At 38.0% G+C, this 26,839-nt stretch overlaps 1 protein-coding gene across 3 annotated transcripts in view; it reads left to right on the plus strand.

Moving 5' to 3' along the window:
* Fyb1 (FYN binding protein 1) overlaps nt 1-26,839 on the plus strand; it is a 129,062-nt gene that overhangs the window by 89,423 nt on the left and 12,800 nt on the right. For 2 of the 3 annotated variants that reach the window (XM_051182503.1, XM_051182505.1), the window contains exons 4-15: nt 4,740-4,786; nt 7,945-7,964; nt 8,561-8,595; nt 9,487-9,607; nt 11,957-12,116; nt 13,413-13,557; nt 15,480-15,502; nt 18,356-18,422; nt 19,447-19,584; nt 21,246-21,271; nt 23,285-23,351; nt 26,090-26,189. In XM_051182503.1, coding sequence (XP_051038460.1) covers nt 4,740-4,786; nt 7,945-7,964; nt 8,561-8,595; nt 9,487-9,607; nt 11,957-12,116; nt 13,413-13,557; nt 15,480-15,502; nt 18,356-18,422; nt 19,447-19,584; nt 21,246-21,271; nt 23,285-23,351; nt 26,090-26,189 — 949 coding nt within the window. The remainder of the gene's footprint in view (nt 1-4,739; nt 4,787-7,944; nt 7,965-8,560; nt 8,596-9,486; nt 9,608-11,956; nt 12,117-13,412; nt 13,558-15,479; nt 15,503-18,355; nt 18,423-19,446; nt 19,585-21,245; nt 21,272-23,284; nt 23,352-26,089; nt 26,190-26,839) is intronic. The other variant, XM_051182504.1, reaches the window with a different exon arrangement.

Below are 26,839 nucleotides of genomic sequence, written 5' to 3' on the forward strand. Positions count from 1 at the left end.
CTTTTATCAGCTAGGCCACTTTCACTGCAGTGTACATTTGCAGAGAAAATGTGTTTCTGTGTATAAGCCACAGGCCAGCCTTGGCAGCACATTCTTCTAAAATATAACAAATCTGATCCTGTTGTGTTAACTCTTTGAAAAACCTCATCCCTAGAATGGATTGGGACAAGGCTCCTAAACAGGCTGTAGAAGGAAGAAGGAATCCAAAGGCATTACTATATCATTGGATACTAGTTAATATGCCAGCTTTGTAAGGAGACACAAAGGCAGAGGGCTTGGATTCTTAAAGGTGAGGTGATATTGTTTCCATCAGTTATTCACAAAGTCCACTGTAGTAATAAAATATGCTTTATTTAAAGAAACTCCTCTTAGTGACTCATCTATGGTCTTCCAACTTAATAAAACAAAACAAAAAACCACTTGGAAGAAAAGCAGAAAGAATAAAAGGGGCTTGAGTGTTTTACATTACCTGGAAAAATATCTGTGCTTGGAGTATCTAGAAGCTTGTTGCCATACTCAGGAAAAGGCAAATGTGGGAAAAGCTAAGGATATATACAGCTAATTTGTTTGTTCAAAAAAGAGAAAGCATAAACAGTTTTAAAGTTCCCATCAGTAAATTTCACAATGAGGAAATATCTAGATTAGAAAATTTCCCCCATGGAAGGGGAAGTTAAATAAATGCATAGAGGAAACAAAAGCAAAATGGACACTCATGTTCAGGCTCAAGAGTTTGTGTGAGATGTACGGGTTGGATTTGGAATAGGAAGATGCAGGTGTAAGATGCAGACAGAAGATGCAGTGTTTCTCTGCTTCCTTACCCAGGTTTCAGAATGTGTCTATGATGCTTCCCAAGTGCTGCTCTGCAACTGTTCTCCCACTAATCAAAATCCATTCTCATGTCAAGATCTCCTAGGCTGTTCAAACATCCACTCGGCAAGTCTTTGCTGTGTCACTCCTCTATAGCCTTTCAATTAAACTTCAGGGAATATCATACACAAAACAGCAATCCCTCCCTGCCTTTATATAGAAGCAAGGACCAGAGAAAGTGGAACAGTCCAACAGGTAAAAGATACTCTAGGGGCCAGCAAGAGTCAAATGCTGAGAGGGACAGCAGAGTTAGTGTGTGTTTGGGGTGGGATGGGTAATTACAAACAGAGGATTGTTACAACTTTAAACAGAGACGCAAGGTAGCAAAGATTCCAGGAATCATGGGCGTTAGGTATAAAGCCGTGGTAGGAGAGAGGCTGAATAGAGGCCTAGAGAGTTCAAAGGCTAAGGAAGGAGGTTATCAGAGCAACACAAGAGGCAGCAAGAGAACGGGCAATGGGAACAGACAGCTCATCTAGGGCTCCATGCCTTGTGACAGTCTGTAGCTGTCACCCTGAAATGAGAACTCCTGCAGGTTGGAGAACAGGACCACCAGGTGTTTTGACTTGTGTCACTTTCAGTAAATGGGCAAATAAATGTCAAGGGCAGCAGCAGAACTAACGAAATGTTACAGAAAGGCAGGCAAGCTAGTGAGGCATTCTAACCAAGATGAGCTGCCCTCTGTGGAGGTGGAAAGAAATGTCTGCACAATGGAGAAACATTGAGGGGAGCAACAGAAGAATTTGGATTTAGTTAAAAAACTCACAGTAAGGATTATGGGTGGCTCCAACGCCTTTGGTCTTAGAAACTGGAATGAGAATAATTCTTTCAAATGGCATAAGGAGGCTGCAGGTGAGTCGTTTGGAAGGAGAGGAAGTAAGTCATGACTAGGAACCAAATAAACTGCACTGCCATTCAGAACCCCTTGCTGCTCTTAAAGAGGAAGTAGGTTCAATTCCCAGCAACCACGTGGTGGCTTACAAACATCCATTCCCGTGGAACCCAACAGTCGTTCACACACACAGGCAGGGGAAGCATCCATATACATAAAAGTACAATGAATAAATCTAAAAGTATTTTTTTAATGTCATGGCTCTGATAAGCCTCAAGTGTTATTTAAAGTTCAAGGAGGGAACTGAGGAGGTGATTGGAGAGTTTAAAATAGAGAGTTTCAGAGACAGAGTTCTGGTAAAGATACCAGACTGGAGAGATATCAGACTGTATTCCATACTTAAGTTATAAGGATACTAAGTTGAGCAAGGAGAGAAGGAAGAAGGAAGGAGTGCAAACAGAAAAGACAGAACCCTGGGTCTGGGCCTGCCTGGGGGGAAAGGACAGAGGAGAAAAAGAGGAAAGAAGAACAAAGTGCATGTACTGAGGGGCCAAAACTGGGGGTGGTGAGCAACAAGTGCCTCAGATGCTGCTGAAGACCAAATGAGAGCATTGGTAGGCAGGAAGGAGTTAGGAAAAAGCAAGTGTACCTGATGATACGGTTTTCAAGGGGTGAAAGGTGAGGCTGCAGAGGCATTGTTCTACCTCCATCCTATTGCTGAACTGGAACACTAACTAAAAGCATCTGGAAGGAGGAAAGGACTTATTTCATCTTGTCCTTCCAGGTCACACTCCATCGTGAAAGGAAATAAGGGCAGGAACTCAGGACAGGAACCTGAAGGCAGGAACTATGGAGGAACATGGCTTGCTGGCTCACTCACTCACAATAACTGGCATGGGAAAGATTTTTGTTTCTGTTTCTGTACTTGGAGGCAGGAATTCATGTAACTAGAACCTAGGCTGGTCTCAAGTATACTAAGTAGTAAGGATGTTATTGAGCTTATATGGAAATAACATGTTTTTCTTTGGTGATAAGAAGCAGTCAGTAAAAAGGAAAAAAGTATTGTAGACAGGGAAGATTCCTGGAGGAGAGTTTTCCTCAACTTCAGTCTAGTGAGGGATGGGCTAAGTGACTGACAAGGTTAGAACTCTCCCTGAGTGCACAGTAGGAACTCCAGTGGAGTCAAGGGAGGAATCTGGGGAGATGTGGACTTTGATTATGTGGGTGGGACCTGTTCTACTTGCTTCTGAAGTTATCCCCAGGAGTGACTTGTAATCATGTCATTCAGGTCAATTTATCTTATAAGTGTGAAAGGTCTGGATGTAAAAAGGAACCAAAGATCATGAAGACAAAGTTATATGTATTTTAAATTGCATTGTTTCCCCACCTAGTGGTCAGAATACATACAGCTCATTACATTTTCTTCCTGTTTTACTCAGACTCAAGTGAAACGGATCGTGACATTGAGATTTCATTATTAATGTTCGGATCAGTGTTTTTCGCTGCAGCACATTTCTTAGTACCATTTTAAAATGAATTGGAAGTGTAGCAGCATAACTGGCCCTTCAGATGGAAACAGAACCAGTGGTTGAGTTTTTATATACAAATCCAATCCTGTGGCTATAAATAGTAATAAGACAGGAAAGTGAGGTAATGAGAAATAATAAAGAATGGGAAGTGACTAAGGTTAGAAGAGGAAAGGGCAAAGTGTTCTTCCCCCCAAGTAGCTCTAGTTAGTAGAAGGGATTGTTTTGAATAAAAATGTACCAGCACAATTTTGTAATTAAGTACAAGTGCTTCCAATTTTCCAGAACTTGAAACTTGGCTCATCAGTAGACCATCGTCAAATAGCCTTACCTAACTCCATTTGGAAAGTTTTGGCTTGGGCGAGTCATAGTTTTGACATTTCTTGTAGGTTAAGTATAGAAAGACATGTTCCAGAGTGAGGGGTTCATTCCTGATGAGGGTGGGTATGAAACAGTTTTATGATTCACTTAGATCACCTCTTCCTTCCAAAATAAGATCCAGCAATAAAAAGCTAAAAGCTAAACTTATGAAGAGTGGATACAGCATAAAAAACAATTTTACATCTTTAAATGTTAGGATACAGAACCCCTGGAGGTTTTGTTTGTTGGCTTTCTTGCTTGCTTCCTTGGTTTTACCAACCTGGGGATTGAACCAGGGTCTCACACACACTAGGCAATGCACCCTGTCACTGATCTAAGGTCCCACCCTGCCCTAATGGCTTTCTAACATGACAGGTTTAATGTTAAATGAACTTCATTTAGTTCTTCAGGCTATGGCATGAAAACAAAGAACTGTGGTGAAGGGCTGCTCCCATGGACTTATCACCACTGATAAGGGTCCTTCTGTTTCTCCTCCTTTGCCTCCTCCCTCTGCTCAGTTGTCTGTGTCGTTGGTCGTGACTAGCTCCATTGTTTTCCTCTATGCCTTGAACACTGAGCAGTTGTGGCAATTGGACTTGTTTTTTTCAGGACATTTTCACCTATTTCTTATCCTCGTCTGTGTTCATTTTATTCTCCACTATCACTGCTATTGTGGTCACTATTACATACTTATTACTTTAATATGACATATAGCATAAACTCAGACCTCTATAAAATGGCATTAAATTGAGTATATGTGGGCAAATAACGTTTTCTAGGGTAAGAAATGCTTTGCTGAACTTGAGCTTCTCAATAATCCTTTTTTAAAAAACCACAATAGTAGCATAGACATGAGATTAACACCTACTCCAGTATGTGTGGATTTTAAGTCAGAGCAAATATTAATGAGAAAACAATAATTCAATAATTTTCCTTTTTTGTATTTTTTTACGTTTGAGACAGTTCTCTAATTGAGTCATTTACCCCTTCCCCCACCCCCCCCCGAACCTTCCTATACAACCTTCCTTGCTCTCTTTCAAATTCATGGCTTCTCTTTTCATTGATCGCTATTACATGCATGCATTCATGTATATTTTCATTTTAAAGTGAACAAAATTGCCTACTTTATTCTCACATTTTTTTCTTGTTTTCAGAAATACTATAAATGAAGAAAGTCAAGACAGTGTCACGCACTCTGATGGTAAGCGGTAACTTTAAAAAAAAAAATCTGAGCTACATGTTTGAATTAGTTGCATGTCATGTCATCATTAATGGCATTGCCATCATTGATCTATATAGGATCCCTTGTTTTACTTATTCCCTAGAATTCTTACGATTCCTTACCTGCTTTCCTCACTATAACAAACATCCTAAAATACTTAAGAGTGTGTTTGTGCATGCTCTTCTCATATATCTGTTTGTGTGTATGTATATGTGCAATTTATATAAAAAGAATGCTACAGGATTTTCTTTTTGAGAACACTCAGCATAAGGATTTTCCCAGCCCCACCCTCATTACTGTGTACACATTTAGTCTGTTATCAATAAGTAGTAGGGGGACCCTTGCACAGTGGGGGCTTCCTCCCAGACCCTGGATGAGGCACAAACCACACCCAAACATCTGCTTTCACAGAGAGATCCTTTATTAAGTGGGGAAGAAAAGTTAAAGTGGCTGCTTTCTGACTTGGGCAGAAAAACAGCAGCAAATGACCTTGCAGGTGTCATTTTTAAGAGAAGAAGGGGAGGTCTGTGTTAGAAGAGGATAGGGTATGGCGGTAAAGGAGATGGGGGATGAGGAAGCAGAGGAAGGAGTCAGGGGAAAGGGGGGGTATTTGTACTGGAGGGACAAAGGACTGACTCTGGATAGAGAGAAGACAGATGTGGCACATAGGAAAATGGAGGTTTATACAGGTTAAGGGGGAAACCCTGAGTTACGATGAGGTGTTTAATTTTAATTGGACATGTTAATTAGGTGAACTAAAGCAGGCTTCTGATTGCTAGACTTTGGTAGCCCCAGGAGAAGGAAGTGAATGCAGGAATAGACTTTGGTGGCTAGCTTTAGAAATATAATCTAACAGTTTTTAACAAGCAGAGGATTCCCTGCCAGAGCCAGGCTTACCACAGTCAAGCTGGCCAGAGTCCCTTCAAGAACTACACAGTACACCGGAACTATAAGGACTGCAGGGCTCCTCTGTAAGCTCATCCCATGTGGACCTCAGAGAAGCCTTTTCTAAGAGAAATGGTGGTGGAATGACTGGTTATGAGCTACAGGGTATTTACTTTGTTGAGCAGGACTAGAATGCTATTCAGAATTGATGCCCTGTTTACACAATCAACAACAGGCCATGAATGTGGCAACATGCCCACATTTTACCATCAGCTAGTGTCATTAAGCTTTCTGTTCTTTTCCTAATTGCAGGGTATAACATTAGATCTCATTTTAATTGTTATACTTTTTATTTTTATTGAGCTTGTGCTGTGATATTGCTATACACTTACATAGCACATTTTGATCACACTCACCCTCCTATCCTTTCTTATCTCACGCTCACCCTTGTCCACACCACTTCCCCAGCATGACTTGCCCTTCCATTTCATGTTATTTTTGTTTTGTTTGTAACCCACTGAATTTAGCAAGTACCAGCTATGTGAGTACGAGCATTGCTTCATCACTGAAGACGATGCCTCTCCTCCCCCCCGGCTAATTCATATTGGTTTTCATTTCAGAATTCTCTTTTCCACTCTTGAGTTTGAGAGTCGACTTTAGTTATGTGATATTGTAATCTTCTCTCCTGTTAGATGTCTTCTTTCCCATGGGGATGTGTCTTCTCCTGGTTGACTTGCAGGTGTCCATTTATAACCCAGATATTAATCCATGTCAACCAAGAACTTCTTCCTTTCTCTCTATTGCCTATTGACTTAGCCAATGCTGTCCTTCCTCCAGAACAAATACATTTTATCAAATTCATTAATTTTTGCCTTGGACATTATTCTTTTTAACTTTTCAAAAAAGTATTAACTCCTAGGAAATAAAAGAGCTCCTTTTTTTTTTTTCTTTTTTTTTTTTTTCTTTTTTTTTCCCTATAAACTTCATCCCTTCTGTTTTGGTCTTTGAAAACTTAGTAGAAAACTAGAAAATTTACCTCACATATAGTGCCAGTGTTCTCCATTCCAAACTCAAAATAACCCATTCTCTTCTCATTATTTTATAGTGAACCCCTACAGTATATCAGCTATATATGAATACAAGTATATGTGTACATATAATATATGACCATGTATAAATGTTTCTTAGTCCCTGCCATGAAGAAATGCCATGACCATAAAAGCTTAGATAGGAGTTTATTCAGTTTATCACAGTGCATCATCAAAAGAAGTCAAGACAGGACTCAAGTAAGGCTGGAACCTGGAGGCAGGGGCTGATGCAGAGGCCCTGAGAGAATGTTTACCAGCTTGCTTATCACAACTTGCTCAGCTTGATTTCTTATAGAACCCACGACCATCAGTCCAGTCAGTGATGGTACTACCCACAATGGACTGGCCCTCCCCCACCAATCACCAATTAAGAAAATATCCTACAAGCTTGCCTACAGCCTGATCTTACGGAGGCATTTTTGTTGTTATTATTTGTTTTTTTCAAGACAGAGTTTCTCTGTGAAACAGTCTTGGCTGTCCTGGAACTCACTCTGTAAACCAGGCTGGCCTTGAACTCAGAGAGCCACTTGCTTCCGCCTCCTGAGTGCTGACATTAAAGGTGTGTGCCACCACCAGCCAGTGAAAGTGTTTCCTTAATTGAGGTTCCCTCCTCTCAAATGACTCTAGTCTGTATCAAGTTGACATAAACCAATCCAGCACAGTGCCTGAGTTCTATTTTCAATCCCCTTGTCCCATCTGTGTTTTACTATTGTGTTTAATATTGTCTTATTAATTATAATATTTGATAGTGTCTTGATATCTGCTAGATACACTAAACTCTAATAGTCTTTTTTAGTTTAATCACCTTGATTTGTTTGATACATGAAAGCAAATCCTTGAGAAAGAATGAGCCAAAAAGGTGGCTCATTCCTGTTGTACATTTCACACAAGTACATGCATCAAATGTATGATGAGTTATACAAAGCAATAAAAGATAGCATAACTGTCTTTGATTTTTGCATGATCTTTTGAAAACTGAAAGTTAACAAAATAATTTATAATTAAATTACACGTGTTAAAAATACCAATTACCCAAGACACATGTTTTATGCTTTAAAGCATAAGTTATGTATTCTTTGAACTGATTTTGTGAGTATTATTTTACCCAATGATTACATATTGAAGTACTTTATAATGACAGTGTATTTTCTTTTAATCCTGTAGGTCCTGGAATTCTAGAAGAGGTCAGATATTTTTATTTCTCTTTTCCTATTGCTAAAATTGGAACATTTTATTATGACTTACATTCTATTGTGATAAACAGACAAATAAAAAGTTTTACAAGTATCAATGGTATTTTTTCCATCTCTAACCTTTCTTAATTGAGATGCTTGAAACATATATGCCAGTCAGTATGCTGACTCAGGGTAGTATAGTACTGAACTTACCACTGGCTGCACAGCTAATGACTGAACAAGACAGAGAATGAAATCTCCTTTGCTTGTTCCTAAGTATCTCACAATTTCAAAAGGGGAGAATATGAGAAAGAGAGGTGAAAAAGAAGAAAGAAAGAGAGAAAATGAATGAATGGAAGGAAGAATGAAAGGAAGGAAGGCAGAAAGAAAGAAAGAAAGAAAGAAAGAAAGAAAGAAAGAGAAAGGAAGAGAAAGAGAGAGGGAGGAAGGGAGGGAGGAAGGAAGGAAGAAATTTCAAATAAGCCAGTATAGGGTCAAATTATATAAATTTACAACCCATTCTTTTAAAGAATAAGTTGTCAATGAAATACATGTATGACCTTTTGGAATAATCTCAGTTAATAATCAACTGTTTTTCTTGATAGGATCAAGAGAGTGAAGGAGAAACATATGAAGACATGTATGCACCGTATTTGTTACCATAATAATTTTCTTCTAAAATGAATGCTTTGTAAGAGGGAGTATGGGCGTGCAAAAGCACTGGGAAGAAAAGCCTTTATGCACACAAATTTTTGGCCTGTAATGACATCCCTTATTTCACTACAAAGGACTAAAATTGGTTTACTTCTCCAAGGATTCTACACAACTCTGGTGACAAACTGTCATGCGAGATGGCAAGCTACTTGAAAAAACAGTCAGGGACTATATTCAAGAATCTATATTTCTCCCTCTCAGTATCCTGAGGAAGTGAATTCACTGTGTATTATACCTTATTCACTCAGACACCCAGTTGCTGAGGGCTGTGGCTAGCACCATAATGCCCACGTTCTAGTATGTTGGATAGACAAGAAAAATGACTCCACAACCCTATAATAGAGTTCAAAATAGACTGAGAAATTTCTTGGAAACTGTGTGAAAATAGAAGTAATATTATTTAATCAAATGTTGAGCTCAGGTATCTTAATTTTCTCCACCTAATTATTCAACCACTTCTAACTAATCTCTCCATCAAAATTAATACAAGTGTTTGGGAGCACGTGCTCATGCATGCCCATGGAAGTGAGAGGGAGAAATGCCAACAGGCCATGAAGATGAGGGGAGGGGCTTTTTCTTTGTGGTGTGCATTGCAGGGGGAAGGAGCTGGGGCTTCCAGAAAAGGTATCTGTCATCATGGGCCTTCTTCTGTCTGTACAAACCATTTCACACTTGCAGAATTTTCACATCTTGAGCTTCTTGCCTCCATCTCTTCTTCAGATACCTTCTGTAGCAGGTAGACACCTCTCTGAAGAGTAGTTACTTACCTATGGACACCTGCACATTGGAACCCCAACTTAACACTTTCTATTCACAGAGAATCAACCAGAGAAAGAGACAAGAAACGGGAAAAGGAGGAAAAGAAGAGGTTAGAGCTGGAACGGAAGGAACAGAAAGAAAAAGAGAAGAAAGAACAAGAATTAAAGAAGAAATTTAAGGTAAAAGCTTGCTTGCTGAAGAGGAGTGGCATTATTTTGAACCTTTTTAATATAAAATTGCAAAAATTTATGAAGTTGGAGAGGTTTTTTTTTTAATCGTTTTTGAAACAACGCTTTTTTGTTTGATACACTACCTTAGCTCTGTCACCAAAAATGAAACAGGATTTAAAAAATCCAAATAAAATTTAACTCTAATTGGTGGGTACCCACGGATTTTATGTTGACTGAGGAAGTGAATACATCATCATTGTATGCCTTGCGTCTGGAATGTCACATAGTGGAGCAATGGGAAGAGTGTTGCTGGGTGAAGCACAATTCCTTTGAGATACTAGAGATGACGGTATCTGGATCTGAGCTATACCTTTAAGACTTGTACTTGCTGATTTCTAAGACCTGCTGTCTCTGGCCTGTCTTTAAATGTTTCAATTTCTGACCTTTATCTTCTCTTAGTTTTAGTCATTTTGTCACCTCTATTGCTACTACCACTGTGCTACAAGCACAGGTTGAACTGACTTAGCTATAACATATTTGATGACCTAACCCACCTGATATGTTCTGTTGCCTCAGAAGTATTTGGAGTGATGATCTGAATTACAAAACTAGTCTTTACTTTTAAAGGAATTCATGTTGTTTCATTTACATATTTATTTCTCTAGAGGATTTAATACAAGGAATTACAAAATATGACTCATGAATAACTTCCCGGTACATTTATTATGTTAAACAAAGTTCAACAGCATGATGCAAGGAAAACATCCAACTTGGAGTCATTTGGATAGATGGAGATTCCAATCCCAGCTGTGCATACAAGTTCTGTGTTCCTGGACTTTATTTCCTCCGAGATTCAGATTCTTAGTCTTTAGAGTAAAATTAAGTGTCATTTTTCTATAGTTTGTTATGGGATTAAGTGAAACATTATATAAACACTGTATCTACTATGGGTTTCCACAAATTATGGAGAAAAACACTTTTTTATGTACAAGTTATTATTGCAATTTGAAAACTAAAACATTTCACTTAGGCAGAATTTGTGACCACCAAGACCTATATTCTTCAAGTAAAAATGAATTTAATACATGAGTATATAGAGAGAGTACTTTTCATGAGAGATTGTTCATAGTTTTCAAAGATTTGAGATTAGTTTGGGAAAAGAAGCAATACATTGTTTTACACATTCATTCAAATAATATTGTTAATAACTAAAACAGAATGTAGAAGTCATATCAGAAGGTAGGAACTCAAGAGTTTGTCAAGTCTGGGACCTTACAAGCTATATACTACACCCAGCTGTATAGACACTGGGGTTTGTAAAATGTGAGACTGCATCAGAATCATAGCATATCATAATTCAACTTAGATTTTTCTTTTTTTTGCATATCAATGTTTATTGACTGCAAAAACAAATTCTACATTATCAAGAAATTCTGTTCAAACACTGACATGGTGATATGTATCTTACTGATATAGTAAGAAAATGGCAGCAAGTAACCAGTTCACAATTCTGAACCCAGCGCATTCGAGCCCAGTGCATCTGCTGAAAATCTGTAATTCATACATTGGTTACAGATCGTTCACATGCAGCAGAAGATCATAATTCAAACATTCAGGTTACAGACAGTGGCCAACTATAGCAAATCCAGCTCAGCCCAAAGCCTTTCTACTTGAGTCTACTCTTACTAATAAAACAGAATTGATGCCGTTGCTGGATATCAACCTAAGCTTAAAAAATAGTTTTGATGGTACATAATTAACATGTCACACAATTCAGGACAACACAGATTCAATAAATAGTTTCTTCCAAAAATATCACAATCCATATTTACTTATCAAAAGATGGAAGACACCCTATTGAAGATGCCAGTTTAGGAAAAGAAATTCAGATATGAAGACTAATGCCTTAACATATATTAACTTCCTATTAATAAGTCATCATGTTATCCATAATATTAGTTATGAAAACTTGGCCTAGTATTTGTTTACTATTTTTGAAGCTATTTATAAAATGCTATCTTATTTGTAGCAGGTAGAATTTACTACAGCTTTGTATTTAACAAGGGAAAGGCAGGCAGGCAGGAAGGAAAGGCGGGAGGGCTAGTGTACATTAGTACCTACATGGTGCCCTTTTATTAGATGGTTTTTCCAGGGTGCTTCTGTGCAGCAGATCCCTGCCACTCTCTCATGAACCACAAACACATGCTTTCCTGTTCTTTGTTGGCCTTGCTTCACCTCTGCGATTTTCCCCAACTCTTTGAATAAGAGCACTCACCATGAATGACAGTTGTGAGATTATTGTCATTCAAAATTATATTCCTTAATGGTTTTCTGTTATACTTTTGCCTCTCCTTGTAGCTAACAGGCCCCATTCAAGTCATCCATCATGCAAAAGCGTGCTGTGATGTCAAAGGGGGGAAGAATGAACTGAGCTTCAAGCAAGGGGAGGACATTGAAATAATCCGCATCACAGACAATCCAGAAGGAAAATGGCTGGGGAGAACTGCCAGGGGGTCATGTGAGTGCCTTTGCCAAGCTTCAAGGCTTCTTCAAGGGCTTGTCTTTTTCTCCTCCCTCTCTCCTCCCTTCCTCTCTCCTCCTCTCCTTCTATTGTTTATTATTTTTTACCTAGTTCTTTGAGATTTCATGTAACATATTTTTATCATAGTCACCTTCCCTCCCCAAACACTTCCCAGATTCAACCTCTCTTTCCTTTTCAACCAACTTTGTGTTAATTTTTTTCCTTTTTCTTTTTCCCACAAATACCAATTTATTCTCTCCAAATATTCTTGGATGTGCGTCCTTTCACTGGAGTGTGGTCTATACCATAGGCTATACCTTAGAGCAAACTGCCTTTTCCTTTTCCAACAACTAACAATGACCAGTCACTTCTTGGTTAAGGGGTGGAACTTCTTGCCCAACTCCCCTTTCATGCTGGGATTTGATCTGGCTAGGTCTTGAAAGGTTTTGTGAATACTGTACTGTCATAACTGCTGCCCTGCTGTGTCCAGAGGACAGTACCCTGGTACTCATTCACCACTTCTGCCTCTTATTCTCTTTCTGCCCCTCTTCTGCAATATCCCTGAGCCTTTAGAGGCAGGAGTGTCTCAAGTACCTTCCATGTAAGACGGGGCATTCTGTGGTCTCTTACTCTCTACATTTTTGCCTGTTGTGGATCTGTGCATTGATGAGTGTCTGCAAACAGAAGCTTCTCTGATGACAGTTGCAAGATGCCTTAATCTATGGGGGTAATACTACACCTATTTGTCAAAAATAATAGTAGTATGTTTTCCCCTAGAGTCTATGATCTGCCTAGCCATGTGTTCCTTCTAGACCTACATGCCCCATATTAGGAATTTGCTACTGAGTAATTAGAGAGAGAAAAAAAATCTAAAATGGAAAATGTAGTTCTTTTTAGTGGGGAGCAATGTAAAATTTTACAAATGTCATTCTATTTGCCATTTCTATTAGAAGAAATGTGTCATGTAAATCACTTTGGGATCTTCAAATTGATTCTTGATCCACTTAAAAGTACCACAGAGTAATTCTCTGATGGAGTGCATAAAACCTGTGGCTACACAGAAGGGTCTGCACTTCAAGATTGCAAGCAAAGACACCTTTTTAATGTTTAATGAAGTCTTTGGTTGTATGTGTGTGTGCGCATGCATGGAACCAAATCCAGAGTTTTGGCATGTGAGGCTCCATTCCCAGCCCTAAAGAGAAATATCCAAGAGCAGATGAACAATTAATACTTCAATTATAACTCTGACATGTTTAAGCTCCAATTATCTGGACCTCTTTTCTCTTTTGGTAGATGGTTACATTAAAACAACTGCTGTTGAGATTGACTATGATTCTCTGAAACGGAAACAGAACACTCTCAATGCTGTTCCATCAAGACTTGTTGAAGATGACCAAGAAGTTTATGATGATGTGGCTGAGCAGGATGCTCCTAACAGGTGTGTGGCACACAGACTGTAAACAGATCACCATCCCCTTGCCAGATAGCATGTATTTCAAGATTCCACAATTTTACCTTCCATGTCACCTAGTGCTCTCAATCACTAAACTAAATCACCCTAGTTTGTGTGGAAGACCAGGTGAAACTCCATTGTCTTTTATTCACTTGTTGGCTACACATATCGTGTTACTTGAAATATAATGGACTGTATAATTGTGATAGATGTGTTGTCTGCTACAAAGCACTTCTATAACATTTATTATGACTTAAAGTTAGAACATGCCTAAACTAGTATGATTTGGGAAACTGTGAAATAGGAAATGTGAAGTATAACTCCCTTTATTTCACCCTTAAAACTCTAAGACTAAATGCATTTCCTGTCATTGCTTGAAAATATAACAGGAAAAGGAATGGCTTCCACTCCAACTCCAGTATATTCCTTAAAAGCCAAACCTCAATCCTCTGTGATCCCTAGATATTGACTAAAGGTCCACTTTGCAGTATTGATTTACTTCACTACATTGGTGTGGAGTTTCCTCCTAGAAAAATAAGCACACTTTTGTGGAGCAGAGGAACAAAACCAAAACATTGTGTTTGGAGAAGGAAACAAAGATGACTATCTTTTCCCACATGCCTGTTTATTAGATTCTCATGACTAGACTGAAATACTCAAGACCTTTGACCTATAAAGAGGAAATGTTTAAGTAACTCATGTTCTATAGGTCCAAGTCTGAGATCAAGCCAAGGGCATACACAACATACAAATATAAATAATTTGAGCAAGTGATAGCTCTGCTCCTAGCACATGACATTCCTAAGGCATTGGGTGTGAGAATCTCCATGTGGAAACATATTCACCAGGGACAACAGCCATCCAGAATGCAATTAATTCTAAGGTTTCCCTCATGCATGGAAGCAGAAGAGAAAATACATATGAAGATGACAAGTAGAGAGGATGTGCCCACTTCACAAATCAATTTCTAGAGTATGATGTACCATGCCTTTCTACAAAGTTCCATTGACAACAGTATGCTTTTATTTCTAAGTTAACCAAAGATATGCATCAGACTAATCCCTCCTACTGATTTGTAAAAGGAGTGTTAAAATTGGGTACCAGTATATAGTTGCCCTATAAGCTGATAATATCAAACTTATTCCTGTTGCTGGCACTTTACCCAAAGGCCAAAATGGGGTTGGAGTGTAGCTAGGTTCAAAAGGGGCTAAATGCTTGAAGTACTGGATTCTTTCCTGCAAGATGGCAGAATTGAACAAATAGACAATGTCTAAATTTTTCCAGTGCCCACACTTGGCTCTCATACAACTTACACAGGAAGATACAGGGTGGAACACATAACTATAAAAGCTACAACAGAAAATAGTTCTAAGTATTACAGAATTAAGAAAAAACAAAGGCAGTCTGGGTTTAGAGAGGTAGGGGCCACACCTCATAAAAGTCCCATCAAAGTCACAACTTAAATATTTTTTTTTTCTTAAAACACAGTGTAATGATATTAGGTTAAGAGTTAGAAACTGTGGTTCTAAGATGCTCAAAAGAGTTGAATTGAATGCAATGATAATTGTCCTAATGACTCCTAAAATAACACAGAGTAGTTTTTAAAGTAATTATAAATATAATGTGTAATTACTGAAAATTGCTTCATGGGAAGTTTTTTAAAAGCAAGCAGCATAATTGTTGTGAACCATAGTACTATAACTTATTGGTTCTTGCTGGTTGTGTATTGGCTGTATTATGTTCCCTTGTCATGATGTGTCTACTACAATGAATGGTCTTCCTGCTCTTCATATATTTCATCCTAGTTTTAAATAGAATGTTAACTTTTTATAGACTTCTCAGTGTTTGAATTTTTCTTATTGAAAACTAAATAATTCATAAATTTATTATTTCTGTTTTGTTTTTAGCCACAGTCAGAGCGGAAGTGGAGGTAAGACACCCACTTTCTATGTTTGCAGTCTTGAAAATGTTTGAGTATGTTAATGACAAAACACCAGGTGGCTAACAGCAAGAGGGATGTTTTTACATTTCTATACATTAAGGATTTCAAATATAATTTTGTTGGGTTATAGCCATTGCACATGGTACTGATTTCTGTAGAACATTTTTGTGCAAGTATATAATGAATTTTATCATATTTCCCCTGACCTTTTCCTTTCCTCTCCTTCCTCTTCCCACCCCTTAGTCACCTTTGTTCCTCTAGACAGTTTTCTTCTGCTTTCTTGTCATATATACATACATGATTTTATGTATCTGTATAAAACCGAGGAATGAAAGACTTAATGGGATTTTAATGGGAGAAAATATCTGACTGGGAGACTACTACCCAGATTCTAGCCCTGGTCACCAAGTGACTGTGAGGCAGTCACATCTATCTCCTGGATTTGCAGAGGATCCTAGTGTGACTCCACTTCCAGTGTCCCTGGGATAGTCTTGCTTTCTGCAGACTGTCTAAACACAGTTAAGAATAAACACCTCCCAAGTGAGGTAACCCAGTCACAAAAAGACAACACGGTATGTACTTACTCATATATGTTTTTTATACATAGAGCAAAGGATTACCAGCATACAATCCAAACCGCCAGAAAAGTTAGGAAACAAGGAGGACCTTAAGAGAGACATACATGGTCCCCTGGAGATGGGAAAGGGGACAAGATCACCCAAGCAAATTGGGAGCATGGGGGAATGGAGAGGGAGTTATGGAGAAGAAGAGGGGAGAGGTGGGCATGATGGAGCAGGAAGATTGAGTCAGGGGAAGAACAGAGGAGAGCAAGAAAAAAGATACCATAATACCATTATAGGTTTGAAGAGAAATCTGGCACTAGGTAAATGTCCAGAGATCTACAAGGATGAGCCCAACTAACAATCTAAGCAATAGTGGAGAGGCTACCTTAAATGCCCTTTCCCGATAATGAAATTGACGACTACCTTATATGCCATCCTAGAGCCTTCATCCAGTAACTGATGGAAGCAGAAGCAGACACCCACAGCTAAAATCTAGCCGAACTCCTGGAATCCAGTTGCAGAGAGGGAGAAGTGATGAGCAAAGGGATAAAAACCGGACTGGAGAAACCCATAGAAACCACTGACCTGAACAAGGGGGAGCTCATGGACTCCAGTCTGAAACCAGCATAGGACAAACCCAGATTCCCTGAATGTGGTGTTAGTCAGGAGGACTGGGCAGTCTATGGGGCCTCTGGTAGTGGATCAGTATTATTCCCTAATACACAAATGGACTTTTGGAGCCCATTCCACATAGAGGGATACTCCCTCAGCTTAGACACATGGATGAGGGCCTGGGCCCTGCTCCAAATGATATGACAGACTTTGAAGATGCCCATGGAAGGCCTCACCCTCCCTGGGGAGTAGTAGGGGATGGGAAGAGTGTTGGTGGGGGAAACAGGGGAGGACGGGAGGATGTGGGAACTGGCATTGATGTAAAACAAGCTATATATATATATATATATATATATATATATATATATATATATATGTATGTATACATACATATATATAAAATCACACCCTTTCCTTTCAGAACTATCCCTATCTAGATGGCAAACTATATAGCTACCTTGTGATGATGCTGCCTAAAGACCCAGGCCTGGCAGCAAAATCAAGAACTCAAATTTTCACACTTGAAAGTTATATTTCAAGGTCATTCTCGTGCACATAGAAGATAGCCAACAAATACTTAAGTAGATATTTGTCATATAGCAAAGTTTCTAAGAGCAAAACATAGCAAATGAAACAAGAAAGAGTTTTAGTCTACTATATATGCATTAAATGTGACCTTTCCTTTTGTAGTTTCTTACGATTACTAGTAGAATCTACAGAGTCGCCTTCCGTTACATTTCATTTTCTTTATTGGTCTCTCTTTTTTTTTTTTTTTCTTTCATCATTCTCATTATAGAAGAAGGGCATTTGAGGAAGCCTCTCCACTATTGCTTAGATTCTTGGTTGGGGACATTCCTGTGGATTCCTGGGAAGTTCTCTAATGCCAGATTTCTCGTTAACCCCATAATGGTTCCCTCTATCAAGGTTTCTCTTTCCTTGCTCTTTTCTTCAATGTCTACTCACTCTTAACTGAATTTAAAAAATTTTTTTTTTTTTAATGAGCTGGGTGGTGGTGGTGCACGCCTTTAATCCCATACTCGGGAGGCAAAGGCAGATAGATTTCTGTGAGTTCGAGGCCAGCCTGGTCTACAAAGCTACACAGAGAAACCCTGTCTCAAAAAACAAAACAAAAAAAGAAATGATTTGCTTACCCTTTTTTTTATGTGCACTGGTGTTTTACTTGCATGTACATCTGTATGAAGGTGTCAGATCCCCTGGGAACTGGAGTTACAGACAGTTGTGAACTGCCATGTGGGTACTGGGAATTGAACCCAGGTCCTCTGCGAGAACAGCCATGCTCTTAACCACTGAGACATCTCTCCTTCTGACTTCTGTTTTTTCATGATAAATATCTAATTCTACTTCCTATCCTGCTTTACTTGCTCTGATATTAATTCTCACCATTTGTTTTACATAAAAAGCTAGAATGTCCATGATCACTCATTCCTTTCTTAAGGCTTTGATCCTAAAATGCTTCAAAATAATTGATAAACCAACTGAATTATTAACTGTCTATGTGATGCTGGGAAATTGTAAAGTTTTCTACCAAAATGGATAATGTGATGACTGCACCTAAATAGGGGAGAATTAGTGGCAAAACCAGAGTGACCTGTATTTGACCAAAGTGCAAAACTGATAGAAGGTCTCCTTCTTAATCCAAACGAAGGCATGTTCCCTCCACCACCAGACGATGACATATATGATGGGATAGAAGAAGAAGGCGCTGATGATGGGTAAGAATAATCATTGAACTTTTTTCTCTCTTGTAAAATACTACATGTATGGAAATTTAATTTTCATTTCCAGAGAAGCCAAAAAGTAGAAAATATTCTTCTTATTCAAAAAGTAGAATATATCGTTCGTATCCAGCCCTACAATCATGTGAAGGTTCAATTGATAGTATAGGTAAGTCAAGAAGGATATATATATCACACTGCAAATGACATGGTAGAGTGTAAAAATAAAATTTGCATTATACGGGGGGAAAATGAAATGAAAAGAGGACAAATTACAAGGGTTGTAGATGTTTTTTAAAAAACATTTTCCAATCATTTATCTATTAATCAATAATTTACTCTTACAACCATCTCTGTAGTTTATCAGATATGTGGCTGGAATATTTTTTTGCATACTAACATAATGATAGCTGGATAACAGGACTCATACCTGTAATTCTAGCATTGTAGAGGCTTAGACAGATGGATCACTTGAACCAGGAGTCCAAGGCCAGTCTGAGCTGCTTAATAAACTCCAGGCTAACCTGGGCTACAGAGTGAGATCCTATTTTAAGTTAATTGAGACCATTTGATATCTGTGGTAGTTTTAAAGCAGAACTGATATTGAATGGTGAATCCTTTGCTTAATAATAAATGCTTTTATTTTGTAATAATAATTTATAAAAATCTTTTGGGTCAATGAATTTTCTTTCTATTTTAAAACAGAATATTTAAGATCAAGCACTTGTTTTACTTTAATCATAACTACTACCAAGTAGACATTTTAAACTTCATTCTAAGTGACTTGACCTAACTTTATGTTTTAGGAACCTAAGCAAATCTTACCAAATAAGTAAAAAGTGAGCAGCATGGTGGAAGAAATATTCACTCACTAGAATTTGTTCTTAGCAGCACTATATTATTGGCTATGGTGACCTATTCCTTGGTCAGCATAGTGTAATTATTTAAACTCTGAATTTCCGCACGATGTCTTCATGGTCTGCTGATAATTACATTCTGATCAATGCTTGATGCTCCAAAGATCCATGCTGCAGGTTGAAGAGAAGACCAACACGTGGTCCTGGGGGATTTTGAAGATGTTAAAGGGAAAAGATGACAGAAAGAAAAGTATTCGAGAGAAATCTAAAGTCTCTGATTCAGACAATAATGAAGGTTCATCGTAAGAGTCAACTGACCACCTTCAGTGCACAATAACTACACTAATATTGATTTAATTGAATGCTACTAATATCCTATAACCAATAAGCAAACCCTGATGAACTGATACCACTTTACTGTCATTTTTCCATTAATAATCCTACAGTCATCTCATAGTGTGTGTCAATTATATCAGATGACCCCAGTTATTCCGAAATTACCATGTAACTCTAAGATACACTTTACTTTCCCTGCAAACTTGCATAAAGATATACACACACATATGCACACACTCACATACTCACGCACACACAGTCATTCATGAACACACACTACTTAGTAGGATTTCTCTCATCTGTACAAGCCCATAAAAAACTTTACTACACTTTACATTATTCTGACTACTTTTTAAACTCACTATTCTCTATTAAAAGTTAATTTGTTAAAACATAGAACATGATTTAGAATTTTTCTCTGAATGTAATATTGAAATTTTTATAAGTGTCTTAATTATATACCTATATAGACTTATTGTCAGTATTTCAAATTTATCGATATAACTAATGAATAAACTTTCTCTCCCCATCCAGCCTCGAAAGAGCCCCTTAGCATAAATTCCATGTATATAAATGTGAAGGATATTAATCATTTTCAGAAGAGCCTTTCTCTTTTGCATTTTCAATGTGTTCATTACATTTAACTGTCAGTTGTTTTCACACCAGCATTCCTAATTTGATCTTTTTTTATAGAGCACCAGAATAGCAGTCAATAAATTGTACATTTACAATTTTGAGTACACATAACAGGAAGTCTTCTGGTGAGCAACATTGCTCAAATATAATCTTTACGTGGGGGTAAAGGAAGAGACATTTTTTGCCTTGTTTTCACATTGCCAAATTCTGAATTGGGGTTATTTGAGCAAATGTCTTCATCTTGGACTTTTACCAGCCATTCCTGTGCTATACATGAATCTTTTAGGTGTGTGTGTGTGTGTGTGTGTGTGTGTGTGTGTGTGTGTGTGTGTGTAAGAGAGAGTGTGTGTGTATGCGTGTCTGTGTGTGCATGTGTGTATGTAGTTGTCATAGTTCAGAAAATAATAAAAACAAAGTCCTTTTCTGCTACAACTAAATGCCACCTAATCTTGGTTCCCTCCCACTCCTGTCCATAAGCTCCCACTATCCAGTTTAAGTGCACATTCCTTTCTTACTCACCATTTTCCAGTTTGGTGTAGATATGTACATACCAGAGAAATGTGGTCATATGCCAATGACTGCCGTTGATTTTGACTTTGTAATTTCAGTCCTCAATTCAATAAACAGTTTGGGCCAGACCTAAGGATAGCATGAGGCTCCAAAATACTGAGTCCATTTATCATACTTGGGTGTGATAATAAGCCCAAACTTTAGAGCAAATCTGAAATATTGCTCTAGTGACTGGGTGACATAAACAGACTGTCTTCACTTTTGACTATTTTTCAACAACAAAACTAGTTCAAAACTAAATAAATTCCAAATTGATGGCTAGAAATCAGTGGAAAATGGAGGATAAGAAAGGTATAATAATCAACAGATTAACCTATTTCACACCTCTAGAATATTGCTTTTCACACCTCTCTCGTGTAAAAGAATTAATTTCAAGGTTCATGTTACTCAGATTTTAACTATATTCTCATTTTTTTTTCAGTTTCCCTTCTCCTCCTAAAGAACTGGGTATGTAATAAAAAACTAATTGTGTATTTTACACATTATTTCTTACATATAAGGTAGTGGGGAGCATGGAATGTCACTAAGCATGGAAAGTGCCTGCTTTAAGACCTGACTGCAAACAATAAATATGTCACATTGTACAAGCAATTTCACCGTGTATGATTCCAACAACCCAAAAATAGAATAACAGAATCATATAAATAAAAATGGTTCATGTGTTAGATACTTTTTTGTTGTTGTTGGGATAAAAACAACATAATATTCCTCCCAAAAGCAGCATGGTCAGGCCTGTCATAGCAGTAGCCCACTCCTTGGAACCAACCTCCTTATTAGCTACTTTTTTATTGCTATAATACACCTTGATGAGGGCATGGTGGCAGGAGCAGGAAGCAGAGGGCTCACACCTTGAACCTCAAGCATCAACAGAGCATGAACTGGTAATGGTGCATTTTCAACTCTCAAAGCCACCTCTAGTGACAAACATCATCCAGGCCACACCTGAAAAGTCTGCCCAAACAGCACCAACAACTGGGGACCAATTATTCAAATGCCTGAGACCATAAGGTACTTCTCATTCAAACCAAGTATTACTCTGAAAGCCATCGTGGCATAGAGATAAGAGGAAAGTGATGGACACCAATGTCAGCTGGCCCCACCCCATTCAGCCAATGCTTAATATACACAACTCATGCATATAAATGTGTAAAAGTATGTGAAAGACACACAACCAGACACTTGCAAATATTCTTTCTTTTAACTCTTTGGGAAAAAAATGGGGTAACATTATCTTCTTTGTACAATTCCAATGGTCTCTTTGAAAACCCTCCTGAGACAGATCTTTTCAAGATTCTTTAAAAGTTTATCTGGATCAGATAAAATGTTGTCTCCAAAAATATTGAAGGGCTTTTAATGAGTTTACCTACTTAAATTCATAAATACTCTTGTAAGAGAGCTGGTGGTGGTGGCACACACCTTTAACCCCAGCACTTGGGAAGCAGAGACAGGCAACCTGGTCTAAGAACAAGTTCAAGGACAACCAAATCTATACAGTGAAACCTTGTCTCAAAATAGAGAGAGAGAGGGGTGGAGGGAGAGAGGATGAGAGAGAGAGGGAGGGAGGGATGGAGGGAGGAAGGGAAGAAAGGAGGGAGGGAGAGTAGGGAGAATGTCAATCTGGAGGTGTGGCTCAGTTGATAGCACTGTTTGATCCCCAGCACTGCATAAGCTAGGATTGGTGCCATTCTCATCCAGTCTACCATACCAGTCATGGCTAGTTTTCTACCTATTGTTTCCTGTCACTTGATATTTAGATATATTATTTGTAGAAATTAGATTTTCATTTGAAGGCAGTACAATCATACTATCACCATAGAGTATAAATTAATAAGGAAGAATCCATTAAAAGAAGATGGTGGATGATAGATGATACACAAAACTAGATAGATAGATGGATGGATGGATGGATAGATAGATAGATAGATAGATAGTAGAGATAGGAGACTGATACGAACGAACAGAGATATATCAATAGGACGAATGTCATAGCACTCCATGTCATGTAAGAATTTCTACTTCCTACTGCCAATAGACAAGAGAGTTGATTTCTTGGTTCACAGTTTTTAAGTCCCATCATTCTTTCATTCATTGATTACACTTGCAAAATTTGATAGTCACAGCACTATTCAAGGGTTGCCCCCCCCCCCCGCCAAATAATGATAGTAATAATCATATTCACTGGCTTCCATTGTTTCTTTGTTTACTTATTGATTGTTAAAAATTGAATATTCACACCTAGGAAGGTAAGAACCTTTCTTCCTTCCTTCCTTCCTTCCTTCCTTCCTTCCTTCCTTCCTTCCTTTGAGAAGCAGACAATGCCTTTAATAGACATATATACAGTCCCTGAGAAATCTGTTACTGTCTATGAAGCAGTCTTAAGTTTTTAATATCATCATTGAATGTTCATATCAAAACTTAAATTAGCAACATTTCAATATTTGATATTCTATCTTTTATTAGATGCGGGAGAAGAAGTTTACGATGATGTGGATGCCTCAGACTTCCCTGCTCCACCTGCAGAGATGAGGTCAGTGCAATGCTTTCATTCTGATGAAGTGTTGACAAAGAGACTGCTCAACAACACTGAACTGGAGTAAAACTCCAGCCTGGTGTACGTGTGCTGTGTGCAGTCATGTGGTCTCTGCCCTCCTTTGCCAAAGCTGTGCTCATTTCTGATCACAGCCCTCACCTCACAGCTGGGTTTGTTAGCAAGTTATCCTAACTCTCCCTCCTCTCCTCTTCCCCATCCTTTCTCCTGACTCTAAACACTGGTTCTGCCCCTAGTTCTCTGACTAATCTCTGCTGGTTGCTGGTGACTCATAGCTGTCTGTCTGTATTCACTCATTTACTGGGAATGTATACTCGAGATTCTGTTCACAAGTAATTTCAATGATTCATCTTCTCTCTTATTTTTACCCTTTTCTCCAACTATGTTCCCCTCGAACACACTTCCTTTCTATCTCACCCCTCATCCTTCTTATTCCCAGCCCCCCACCAATGGTTTTCTTTGTGGAAAAATAACAGAATTTGCTTCTTAGAAGGACTTTCGTGTATGTCCTTTTTTGTTCATAAACCCATTGGATGGATTCTCTAAAGTTTTATGCAAATTTATCTTGTAAATTAACAGTGAACAATAACTTCAGTTAATCTGAGACTTCATTTAACTTTAAGGTTAAAAGTATATGAAAAGCAGTTAAGATCAATTAGCCAAAAGGGAACACCCTTTTAAAATTCTTCTGAGTAAGAATATATTGTACTAAAATACCTGCTCATTTTCAATAGCTATGTGAGATGAACTGTGTACAAAACTCCAGGGCTGCATTCAAGAAAGAGATGTGTGAAACAAATAGTGTACTTGGTTAGTTAAAGGACAGAACTAGCATTAGTGACTCACAATAACATAGAGTATCCAGACTTTCTGTGTATTTCTCCATCTTTATGTGGATTATTATAATTTTTATTACAATATTCATTTTAAGAACTTTTTCTACCCTTTTTCTTTTCTTTCCCAATCCTACATATATTTTTAAACACACTGTAACCCATCTAGAGGTATTTTATTTCTTTTTTTTCTTTTTTAAATTACAAATGCTTATGAATTGAGAGAGTATGTGCCAGGAGAGTCTGAGAGAAACTGGAGGAGGAAGAAATGGATTATATGGTCAAAGTACATTATATACATGTACAAAATTCTCAAATAATAAATAAAATCAATTTGAAAATAAAAAAATAAACTTGATCAGAGATGACCTTTCTTTTTCTTACTCATTGCTTATTTTCAGAAGTTAAAACTATTCTATATTTTAAACACAATATTCTATTTTGGAATAAGTCATTTTCAGAAATAGCTTATGGGGCATTTTCAACATTCATTCATGCTCTGATCATCCCAGAGAGCTAATTTGGGCCAGCAATTTCACTAATGCCCAGATGATGAAAGGCAGGAGGTCCTGGGGAATGATGCAAGACCCAAAGCGGGTAATGGTCCTCATTCTATTCACAGTGAACAAGATAAATACTAAAAATAAAAATAGAAGCAAACATTTTAAAGAAGTCACAAGCAATTTTTTTCTAGATAATCAAAATGAAAGTTAGTATCATTGTCAAATTTTTACTATTGGCAATTATTCTAGTACGAAACAAACAAACAAAAACCTACCTCCCTTTTAGTCTATCCCTTCTATAGGGATTCACACTTCTTCCTAGTCTGTATTGAACTTTCATTTTGCAATGAGCAATTTAATGAAATGGCAAGGTAAAGATTGACTATTTACTACTAGTTATTATCTTTAAGATGTTCCCTAATTATATCAAAAATAGTAATTTTACATAAAGTTTTTCATTAACCAATACTTGCTGTATTTCATGCTGTATCCATTTGTTTTTCTATATTATTTCTCTGCTGGAAATCAAATCTAGGGTGTGGTATGTGAATGCTCTGCCACTGAACCCATCTCTTCCCTCATAGCTCCATTTTAATTAGATGTGAAAATATTATCCTCATCTAGTAGCTGATGGAAACAGAAGCAGATAAGATACGCATAGCTTAACACTGAGCCGAACTCCTGGAATCCAAATGCAGAGAGGGAGGAATGATACGAAAAGGGGTCAAAATCAGGCTACAGAAACCCACAGAAACAGCTGACCTGAACAAGGGAGAGCTCATGGACCCCCAGACTGAAAGCTGAGAAACCAGCATTTTACCAACTCAGACATCCTGAATGTGGGTCTGTTAGAAGGCCTGCAGTCTAAGGGATCTCTGAAGTGGAACCAGGATGTATCCCTGGTGCAGGAAAGGACTTTGGGAGCACATTCCCCATGGAGGGATTCCCTTAGCCTAGAGGCAGTGGGGAGGGCCTAGACCCTACTGCAAATGACTTGATAGATTTTGATGATCCCTCCTGGAAGGCATTACCCTCCCTGTGGAGTTGGGGGGGGGGGAGGAATGGGATGGGAGGGGGAAAGAGGGAACTGGGATCAATATGTTAAATAAGAAAAAAAGTAAATATATTAAAAAAGAAGAAGAAAGAATTAAGTCTCAGGATGGGCACTGATGGCATATACCTTTAATCCTGGCATTTGGGAGTTCAAGGCCAGCCTAGTCTACAGAGGGAGGTCCAAGACAGGGAAGGGAGGCTACACAGAGAAACCCTGTCTCGAAAAAACAAAACAACAAACAAGCAAAAGCAATGAATTAAGCCTCTCTTATGATCTATTCTTTTCTAATTCTAAGAGTGTTGGTTTATGTGTATTTTGTTACTCTAGTCAAGGAATTAATGTTGGAAAGGCAAAAACAGAAGAAAAAGATCCCAAGAAGCTCAAAAAGCAGGAGAAAGAAGAAAAGGATCTCAGGAAAAAATTTAAGGTATGTAATATTTAATACCATTCAGAGTTCAAAGTATTGATTGAAAGAAATTCCAAAAAATTTCAAAATGACAAAATACATTAAAGTATGGTTAACTATATTAGCAGTATCTGTCATAACTTTTCTTTGTTCCAAATATATTGTAAATATAAATTTATTCTACAATAGATTAAGCAAGCATGCTAATATCCTCCATGCTGTGATAACTGTTTAAATTTAGATGTTCTTTGACCTTGGTAAAGTGATAATCTATAAATATTTGTTGTGTGAAGTTGGTGAGGACATGAATTGTCTTAGTTCTTGTCTTGTGGCTATAATAAAATCTCCAGATAAAGAATCTTGAAGGACAAGGCACTTCTTTTGGCTCAGTTCTTCACTATAGTCTGCCATGGAGAAGTCACAGAGGCAGGAGCTTAATGGGACTGGTTTCATTGTATCTGCAGTCACAAGGCAGAAAGACACAAATGCATGCACACAAATGCTTATCTTGTTTCCTCCAAGTCAGTCCAGTCCAGGGTCCCCTGTCCAAGGAACAGTTCCGTTCATAATTAACACATTCCTTCCTCTATTAATTAACATAACAAGATATAACCCCCACAGAAATGACCAGAAAAAGTCTTAATAAAAATGTCAATAAATGAATTGCTGTA

Source organism: Phodopus roborovskii, unplaced genomic scaffold (assembly GCF_943737965.1).
Source record: "Phodopus roborovskii unplaced genomic scaffold, PHOROB, whole genome shotgun sequence".
Classification (NCBI taxonomy): domain Eukaryota; kingdom Metazoa; phylum Chordata; class Mammalia; order Rodentia; family Cricetidae; genus Phodopus; species Phodopus roborovskii.